Source organism: Cyphomyrmex costatus, unplaced genomic scaffold (assembly GCF_001594065.2).
Source record: "Cyphomyrmex costatus isolate MS0001 unplaced genomic scaffold, Ccosl1.0 scaffold120, whole genome shotgun sequence".
Classification (NCBI taxonomy): domain Eukaryota; kingdom Metazoa; phylum Arthropoda; class Insecta; order Hymenoptera; family Formicidae; genus Cyphomyrmex; species Cyphomyrmex costatus.
Genome location: NW_017275174.1, coordinates 2,233,915 through 2,244,955, shown reverse-complemented (window position 1 = coordinate 2,244,955; position 11,041 = coordinate 2,233,915). Strand labels below are relative to the sequence as shown.

Below are 11,041 nucleotides of genomic sequence, written 5' to 3'. Positions count from 1 at the left end.
AACACTCACGCTTTTTATTTATGTCCCTTCAGAAAGAGAGAGAGAAAAATAAAAATTCTAAAAAAATTCTTAGATATAATATCATTTTTTGCTCGTTATAATATCATAATATACTTATTATAGATTAATTATTATACATTAATCTATTAAAATTAAGTAATTACTGAAATAATACTAAAACAATTATTAGAGCTAAATTAAATGGATAATTATTATTAAAATAAAATTATTGGATTAACATCAAGGCAATTATTGAAGCTATTTTAAATCTCTATATTACAATAGTCCCACTGCAAATTTTCAACGATAAAATTAACACATTCAATGTTTAATCTTCAGCGTTAATTTTTGACAATTCATTTATTTACTACATAAGAAATAATTTTTTATAGCTGTAATAAAAACTTTCTAATGCATATATGGAAATGATATATTTTTAAGTAGTTATTATGCCAGCGCGTTATTGAATCCGCACAGAACACCTGAACCTCCCGTAGTTTCCACTATTTCCAGGTGCCTGCCAGAATTTCCGTGTTTGCTTTTATCCACTTGAAAATAATACAGCATTTCACCATACGAGTTTATGAGAAACAATACAAGCTTGCATAAAAATAGTTATATAATATATAATTTCGAAATAGTTAATTTCTTTCAAAATTAATGACATAATTTATAAAGCATAATGTTAACAATTTATATTAAAGATAAATAAAATGATTGTCTCCGTGTGTGTTAAAAATATATGCTTTGGAAATAATTTTGTCTTTTATATGCTAAATCAATATTAAGGCAATTTTTTCAAAAATTATTAATGCTTGAGATTTTATGTCAATCAATGGAAAAAAAAAGGATGAAGAAACTTCCCTTCTACACGTTATCACATTGCGCTTACCGAAATGTGATGAACGAGCCAGCATAATTAGTCATACTGAGACTGCAACATCGATTTCCCAAGAGGGGACATGTTACGCTCATCAGGGGGAATCTCGATGGCGCAGGCGGTTCCAGAAGAGTACAAGTGCGGGATATCCCATACCCAAGATAGATAGACGCGCAAGTATGCCGTAGTTACGCGTCAAACGCTCGAGGATTTATGTGCGCGTAATAGAGTTTGGATACCTCCTCGCCGCTCATCGCATGCACTTCATTCAGTACTAATTAAGACAATAAAGCAGCCAATATATACCGTATAGTTAACTGCAAGTTTACCGTGTCGTTTAAAAGTCTGCCAACCTGTTCTCAATACGCGTTAAACGCTATAGAAAGACAGACACTGAATTGTTTTCATTTTAAACAAATTTTACGATGTAAATGAAATAAAGATAAAATAATAATCTTTAAATACATAAAAAATAATCATTTAAGCAATTTATCCTCAAAGTGTATTCAATATTTCAAATTGTCTATTAATATTTATCTAAGAAAAAATGTAACTGTCGCGTTTTTTAAATAAACTTTTATTTTAAAAATTATAAATAATAATTTATAATAAATAAAATATAGATATATTAAAAAACCTCTCTTTTTTTAATGTCTGAATTTCAATTAGATATATGTGTGCAATAAATGTTTACGAAACATTTTTATTATTAGGAGAAACTGCCCGATAAATATATTTAAAACATCTATTTTTTTTCATGTTTACGTTTTGATTACTCGTGTATGCGCTTTAAATGTTCACGAATTATTTTTATTATCGAAACTGACTGATAAAATAATGTGAAATGTTATATTCAAAATAAAAATAAATAACGAACAAAATGGTAGGTATGCGTTATATAACTTTTCGTTACCAGATTTTCAAACCTCTGAAAAAAGTCAATTTTTTTTTCTAAAATAGTAACTAAAATTTGTGGAAACGGTTGACAAACTGATGTGGTTTCGTGCAGATTTCGGTCGTTTATCAAGTTTTCAGTGCAGGTCTAACTGCGGACACTAACTATTTTCGAAGCCCGCAGCCCAATTTACCGTTAACCCAAGGGGGCCATTACCAGCCACTCGAACTAGGAATAGTGATCAAAGTTTAATTGCACCCTTATCGTAAAGTTGTACCTGCTAACAAAGTCTACCTTATACCCCCGTGAGAAGCGCTGATGACGAACTATTTACTTCATTGAAGCGTTAATATGCCCAATCTGTTAACCGATCCAATTATCATATCTATAGTAATCTTCCGTTTACATTTCAATGATAAAATTAATGATGTAAAATATTTCTTTAAAAAATATTTTATTTCTAAATGGTTCGCGAGCAAAAGATGTTAAATATTTACATACTCGTATTTATAAATTTCACAGATTCATGGCAACACATAATTATCATTAATCTTGAATTTTAATTTCAAAATTTTATTCGTAGAATTTAAATAGGATGTATAGATAGATACATAAGTCACGCAATGAAATAATGTAATATCACATTAACCGTTTTATTGGTCCTGTACGATAAATTACATATATCTTAAATGAATACTAGTATAATTTTTCACTACAAAGTAAAAATATTAAATGCAATTCCTTGATAATAATTACAACAAAATTTATATGGAAATTGCGTTCATCGTTTTGTATAATGACAATTTTTATGAATAATTACATAGTTTTTCAATAATATCGATTTCGATTTGATAGAATTAAGATAGTTTTAATTATAATTTTACACACACAAATAACAGAGATTTGCTTGTCTAGAGTTGTGGGCAGTATTCATTTTTTTATTATATCGTATATAAATTGAGATACATCGATTCATTTAAAAAATAATATATTTAATCATAATTAATTATGTTATTATATAGACATAAAAGATAGAACCAAAGAACGCAATAGAAGTTCTGAGTACATGGTACTCAAAATATTGTGCACAGTGTGTCACAAAGAATTTAATAACTATACAAATGTAATATATGTGCTCCATGATAATGATGAGTCTGTTCCTCTCATCAATGAATGGTGGAAATTAATTCATAAAAATACATTCGCAACATTATGAACGTAACATGGCCATTCATACATATTTCTACCATTTACGTATCATTCGTTTCTCTCATTCATTTAACTCGTTTCTGTTGTCTTTGGCGGTAAATATCATTCACAGGTGGAGGCGGTAAATCTTCCTCTTCGCTATCATCGCCTAAACGCGTCCGTCTACGTTTCGATCCGAGGCTCATGCCATCATTACTTTCATCAACAATCCAATGCACAGATTTCGCGAGATCGAATAACTTGGTGTCACATCCGTTATCTGCTACTGGCAACGGAGCTGTAAATTTATTTTAATTGTTAAAATGTATCAGGTTTAAGAATAAGAATTTACAAATATAGTAATAAGTACCGTGATCGGGTAATTGAATTCTACTAAAAACATCCATTAATAAATCGACGACGACGAACGGACCTCTGAAACAACCAGGTGGAGGCAAAATGGTGCACAATTGAGCCGCGGCCGGAGGTAACGGGAATGAACCACCTATAATATAATAGATATGATAATATATAGTTTACTAATATTGTATTCGATATAAATGAAGATATATTCAATACATTTGACGAAACCTACCTGGAACCGGATGTTCACCAGGTAAGGGATTTACTTTTGGCTTGTATGGTATCATTTGCGATAAATCAGGTCTGGGCAAAGCGGCAATCGCTTCTTCTGGATCAGGTACGCGGGGTATAACTCCAATGGAATTTCTAGCAACACTGGACACATCCATATATCCTATTGATCTCAGCTCCATAGGTGTACATGGATACAAATCCAAGAATTTGTATCTGTCTACTAACTGAGCTGTCTCTTTTCCTTCAAATTCCTTAATCTAACAAAATAGAGTAATAATTTAAATAATAGTCGCGCATTATTTCTTGTATTATAATAAGTTTTGTCTGAGATAAATAGTAACCTTTTCTAACACTGCACTTCGTCTCTTCTCGACTTTTACAATACTAGCTAGATCACCAATGTTAGATTCAAACTCCAAAAAACGATTCCATATGTCTCTGTAAGAAATATTTAATCACTGTTTGCAAAACGAACAAAAGTAGTTCATGATAACGTAAAATTGTTAATATTACATAAATATACATACACTGATTTTTCTGGTTCTAAGCTAGAGCCAGAAGCTAATACTCTTTCGAATAGAACTCTTGTATTATTATCCTCTGCAATAATATGCAATATAGCATATACAGTAATATCATTTAGAACAGTACTTATAAAAAGATTATTTAAGCGTTTGTAAAAAAGGTATACAATTTTCCTGAATTCTTACCATTTAAATGTGACAAGTAATCTATATAACAAAGAATATAATCAGGATTATCTCCAAATTTCTTTAATCCTAATTCAAATATACGGAATGCTATAGTTTTGTCTTTAGTGCAATAATATTCCATTAACGCAGCAGCAACGTAAACGTGGTGTTTACATCTTATATCTTCTCGTGCTCGTTTGAACACTGTCCTTGCAGATTTTATACCTTCGGCTCTTCTTGCAAATTTCATATATTGCACATATGCCTACATAATAAAAAAAACATTTAATATGTTATAAACATAATTATTTAATGCACAAGTACATATATATACTAACCAAGGTAGGATCTATGTCAAGTATATCGAGAAATTTTTGATATATTTGATGCACTTTCTCGTATTTCACTCTACCCTCTTCGAAGTCTGCGTGCGCAAAATATAACAACATATTCTTCGATAATAATGTATTTGTCGCTCTCTCAAACATAGTAGCAGCCTCATCACTAAGATTCTTAGCCGCATTCACGTCACCCTTCTCCGTCAATATTTTAGAACTCAACTCTAAAAAGTGCGCTGCTTGATGCCATACTGCAGGATGATGACCCAAACATAAGAGACATTGTTCGATTGCGAACATAACTCTCCGAGCGACCAGCGATGTATCTTCTGTTCTTAGAGGATTACTGCGTTCCCATGCAATGTATTTCTTCCATAATTCGACCTTAATAAAATGCACTAAATGTAATATACATGTATTGCAGTTGATACTGAAATTGGCTTTTATCGTAGACGTAATAAGTATATGATAAACTGCGTATTCCTATGAAGTTGTCGGTGGTTTAAAAAAAGGAGATAGTTTGATAAGTATTTATCTTCCTCTTTCACACAACTCTAAAGTAACCAAAGTTGAAGAGAGATGCAGATACGATTCAATATATTGCGTTGTCTTTTTAATGGAGAATAGATGCTAAGATTAGGGATAGCGCAGTATAATTATTTACTTATTATGTTACGTCTATAGTTTTAATAATAAAAGAGAGAATATGCTAAACAAGATTGTAAGAATACCTGTTTAACTTCTTCGGGATGACCAGTTGGAGGGACGCTGGGTGCACTTCGATTCAAGCCTCTCGTAACCGCTTCTAATTCTTTAGCGACACGTCTTGCATTCATATAGTCCCTAGATCTTTCGATGGCCATTTTCTCCGCGATTATTGGATTAATATTTTGCTCAAACGACATGTAATCTTTCCATAGTTGCTCCATGTTTATCATGGGATTAATAACGCCTCGTTGATAAACCTATAATTTAATATTCGTTAATAATTACTTTTACTCAGAAAATGTTAAATTTCTTTCTCTTTCTTGTAGTTTATTATACAATATTCAAAAGTATTATAACATATTACCTTTCGTACAGCACTAATTTTCTGATTTTCCGCATATGATCCGACCGCTTCAACGCTCTTCAAAAACATGACATAATCATTCCAAATACTATAAGAATGTATATCCATACCAATTTTATCCAATGCGAAGTCATACGCCTGTGCCATTTTCTCCCTAAAAAAATGTTACAATTAATTTCTCTTACCCTAAAAGCAAGTAACTTCCTTTAAATTTACATAATTAATTTAATATCAATCGGTAAAAAAAATAAACAATGCTTACATTTGCACTCGGATTATATACAAAATCTTTCACATAACATACAGAAATAACTTTAAAAATAAATTTAAAATACAAAAAAACAAAAATGTTTTATAAATATTTATTCATCTGACTTTTTGGCACGTAGTTTGAAATTAGTCGGAATAAATTCCGATCGAAATTATTCCGTTTTTCTTAGAAAACATAATAGAAATTTAGAAAATAATTGAATAAATAATTCCGATCGAAATCTATTCACATATAATTCCATATCTTACGTATCTTTGTTTATAAGTTAAAGACGTTTTTCATGTTTCATTATTTCTCGTTACAAACTGTCGCATATCATCTTCATACAGAAAGTGTTTACTAATAGTTTTCATAGTATGATGCAAAAGCATATGAAGACATGTGAAGACGCTATTCTAACTCATTGTCAGTTTAAAACGAGAATCAATAAAACACGAAAACGTTTGTAATTTGGAAACAAGTTTAAGTTAAAACAAATGTTTATATGAAATTTTTGTGTTACTTTTTAATTAATTTGTAAAGTTATGCCCACATGTTGTAAAATATCTCGTATTCTAAAACAAAATACTTCCGTGTACTTACTTATACGTAGTTAGACTTGCTTTCGTTTCTTTGACATAAGAAAGATATAGTTTCCACAATTCAATATTTAATATTTTCATGAGGCACCTTTGGAAAAGCTGTTAGACAAAAGAGACATTTTAGAAATGTATCCGTAGTAATTAGACACCGTAAATATAAGACTTCATACACACACACAGGCTTGTCTTATAGGAAGATATATACGTATATATATCCACCAAGTTACTTACCCATAAAGGCAAGTTTTATTTATACACATAATTAAACATTTTTAATACAAAGCACGGAATACATTGTACATTTATATCATAGAAACTAATAGGCAAAATTTATTAAGAAAGTAGTTTTTAGTAGAATACAGTCACCAATAATAACGTTTGTTATATGTAAAAATGGGATAAATAATAATGCACCAATGCATCAATCGAGAATAGTTTATTGCATAAAGATATGATTTCTTAGCAATAATGAGAAATATTAACGTTTCGTGTATAAAACATATATATTGTTTAATATAACACAAAAATGCCCCACATAAAATGAAAAATTTATTTATTTTCTGCAAGTGGGGCCAATTATAGTAAAACGAACCTATGTGGGATCCAGAAATGAATGATCCCAAGACATATAAAAAAATGAAGACAATGTGAAGCAGCATAGAGAGACTAGAATGCCCTAATACTAAAATTCTTTAAATTATGATAAATGAAGAAAAATATATCGATAACTACTTAAATATTTTATCGCTTTATGCTACTTCTAAAGGTTTTCGCAACATTTGAGCTTCCATCTATATTAGATTTTCTCAAATATTGCTACAAGGAAAGGTGTAGAGTGGAACTTTCCATGGTTGAATAATGTTGATCATGGTTGAATAAAACAACGTTATAAAACATATTCCTCAATATATTATATATATATATTTCTTGTGCAAGTCTGAATCTTATTTATTGTACATGCTATTCAGTTTGCAACAATGTATATATAAATGTATATATACAGTTGATTTAGCTCCGATAAACCGATTTTAACACATCTTAAGCTCAAATAAAAATATATTGCAGGAAGGAATAAGGCTATTACATTCAGAAAGTTGTCTTCTTTGGATATTACAATAACAATTTACTTTTTTCAAAGAAACTTTACAACAAATAATATAAATAACAGCCAAAGAAAACAACCTCCCAAATATATAAAAAGATCAATTATTAATCAATGAAATAATTGGTTTATGGTGAAATAGTCTTTTTATTTTCACCTCATATAATTTGCAAAATGTTTAAATCACATTATATGATAATATTCGAACACTATACGTTAATAATATCCTAAGATTCTAACCCGTTTTATTATAGCAACGAAACAAAATAGAAACATCCATTCTGTAACAATAACGTTCATAATAAGAAAGTTAACTTTACAAAACGAAAAGACGCGCCTATTAGATCAAGTGGAGATTAATAAGTCAAATCAATTAATATAATAAAATAGAAAATTATATAAAACATTTTATATATTTACAATGGATACAATTTTAGCAATTTATAGTTGTAATAAAAGAGACAAATTTTATTATAAAATTACTTTAATTTATGATATTTATGTACCAATGCTTAATTTATTTATGTACACGAACTGAATTTCCTATATGTGTTGTTTTAATAATTTTTGAGAAAATAGAGCAAATTTAATATTAATAATATATAAATATAAATATGAACTCTTTACACTAAACATACAAATTCATAGAATTAATATTAACATACCTTTTCCACCTTCTCAAAGTTCCGCATTTTCATCTAGAAAAATAAACAAGACAACAGATTAAAATCACATTACAATCAAATGTCTTTTTTATAAATAGAACAGGATAAAAGATTTTTTGCTATATTACAAAGTTAAATAATTTATTGAAATAACTTCTATAGTTACAGTATAATTTTATAAAAATTGATATAACCAATTACCTCTTGTTCTATGTAAATTTTCCAATAACGCCCAGCTGATGGAAATACTGAAACAAGTTTCTCAAATACTGGTCGCACTTCTATGATTGGTCTGTTCTGCGCCTCTCTTATAAGTATACTCCATGCTTCCAAGTCATATGGTGATTCATCAACAGTCTTCTGAGCACGTTGTAACTTTTCATTTCCCCAATCCTACAAAACAGATTTGAATAGAGATATAACTCAATGATTTAAATGTAAACTTATATATATATATATATATATATATATATATATATATGTTTTATACTTCTTTTATCTAAATAATTTCTTAAATAAATATGTAAAACATGATAAAATCTCTATGTAGAAAAGACAGGGATTATATAATAATCTTTCTCAGAATAATAGTTATAAATATTAGTAAACTGACAGTATTTCAATAAAATATTATATCACATTATGGAATAAGATATAACAGAACATGTTTATAGTAACAAAAAATTGTGTAGCTGTTTAAGTATAAACATCTATTCGTAAGTTTAAAATTGAGGAAATTTTACGTTCATTATTTCCCGAATCAGAAGTAATTAATTACAGAAAATTGGAAACAATCAATAAAATAATGAATCTTTTACATTGCCTAATTTTTGCAAGCAGATCTCACGAACGTAGAGGTTATGATAGATTCAGACGGATCGAGAAATTAAAGATACTTACGAATTCCGTTTTGTTTTCCGTCATTTTATTTTCTGGCCGTGACCGGCGTGCAAGATGCTTAGGTTTCGTATAATATTCAGTCACAAAATAGACAAGAAATCACGTTCCTGATCGAAGTTGCTACAAGAAAAGCAAACACCAGAGACCAGGTGCTGACTGCTGAATGAAAAATGGAGCGAATGAGGACATGAACTGAAGTATGGAGTAAGTCGTATGGGCGTACGTCAATGTATATAGCGATGTATCGATATATCGTGCGATGTAGCGATATATGACAAATCGTAATGGCGACCGAATACTGAATGAGCGGGAGTTCACGATTCACGTGTGTACGAAGAGAAATTCAAAGGAAATGGAAGTAACTAGTTATTGAATTTCTTTACCTTCATTTACCTTTGAATTTTTCTTCATTTTTACCTTCAGCGTTGGTTACCATATTGGGGTAAAATTGATAAAGAATCTGTAATTTTTTATTTTTTCAGCTTTGGACACAAAATACATCAGGAACAAATAATACGTTAGCCTATATATTTTAATCGTGGAGAAGAAATTTTTATTCTGTGAAATTACTACGAAGAAATTGGACAACGCGTCAAAAACGCTAGTTTTGTAATACAAGCGGCTCTGAGTATCTTTTATCCTTGTTCAATATTTGTTGAATAATAAGGATAAAATGATACTTGGGTTGACGCATATACTTATTTATATGGAGTATTTATATAATAAAAATCATGAATTTAATAATGTATTAGCCAAATATATTTAGGTTAATGTTTGCAAATTTATATATCAATCGTCGATAATGTCAATACTCTTCAATTATCTCCGAGCCCTCGGAGCTCTTTTTATGAAAATTTGTCCAGGATTGATGGTTGATGGTCTTCTTGTCGGTGCTCTTGTTATTACTTTTTATTGTCTTTTATATTTTGAACCTATTTATGACATAATTATTTTCACACAACCAATTTGCAATCTTTGATTGATATTCATAATTTGTTAATTGTTATTATATATATATTCCAAATTATCTTAAAAATTTTAAGGTCACTTTTTAAGGTGTCTTTATATTTCTAATGAAAAAAGAAACATAATATATATATAGCCGAACGTAACAATAATGAAAAGGAGACAAAGTAGAGAGGTTGATTTCGTTTTTTTCTAATCCTCTGTAGTAAAACTTTATTCTTTTGCAACAACGCAACGGTAGGATATACGAACTTTTGAACAAATGAACGGAAATCAGTTTTTCTCAAAAAAATAATTTAAACTAGAAACACTTACTTAATATGAGTCTAAATTGTCACAAATATTTTTTACGATTTTTAAAAAAATTATTTGGTTTTATATTTGTCATTCTTTTACAATTTTTTAAAAGTTATTTTATTTGCAGTTTGCATAAAACATTTTTATAAGAGCATAAAAAAAATATTTTTAGTATTATTGGAACATTTATAAGTTAAATGCCGCAAAACAGACCTTAATATCATGTTATATTTAGTTGAAAAAAATTAATAAAAAAAAATTAATTTAAAAAAAACTGTTTTGCGATTATTTAAAAAATACGTGTTGGGAAAATATGGACAACGTTATTGTTTTCAGCGCAAATTCACGCGTGTTGTGTTACAGTAATGTGGCACGCGCTTTCTGCTATCGTAACGGACGGCATGTCAACTGCCCAAATAGCACACAGATTTCAAAAAGAATTCAGTTGTGTGTCATCAATTCCGAATTCATTTTGAGTTGCAAAAAGAATTCTTTTTCTGATAAGTTCTAAAAATTCGTTTTGCGTTTGAAAATGGATTCAAAGTTGATAATATTCTTCAATTTCTATTTTTTTTAACTCTCTGTATTATCTGGGTG

General features: G+C 29.3%; 1 protein-coding gene across 1 annotated transcript; it reads right to left on the bottom strand.

Annotated features, from left to right (window-relative positions):
• Nucleotides 1-3,003: 3,003 nt before the first annotated feature.
• On the bottom strand, nt 3,004-9,335 carry su(f) (cleavage stimulation factor subunit su(f)). Its single transcript, XM_018546344.1, has 13 exons — nt 9,182-9,335; nt 8,483-8,674; nt 8,282-8,314; nt 6,516-6,613; nt 5,663-5,816; nt 5,322-5,555; nt 4,591-4,974; nt 4,271-4,517; nt 4,088-4,160; nt 3,902-3,998; nt 3,559-3,817; nt 3,334-3,468; nt 3,004-3,261 (listed from the first exon to the last, which is right to left on the bottom strand). The coding sequence occupies exons 1-13, from the start codon at nt 9,203-9,205 to the stop codon at nt 3,050-3,052; spliced, it is 2,142 nt and encodes a 713-aa protein (XP_018401846.1). The 5' UTR covers nt 9,206-9,335; the 3' UTR covers nt 3,004-3,049.
• Between the last annotated feature and the right edge of the window lie 1,706 nt (nt 9,336-11,041).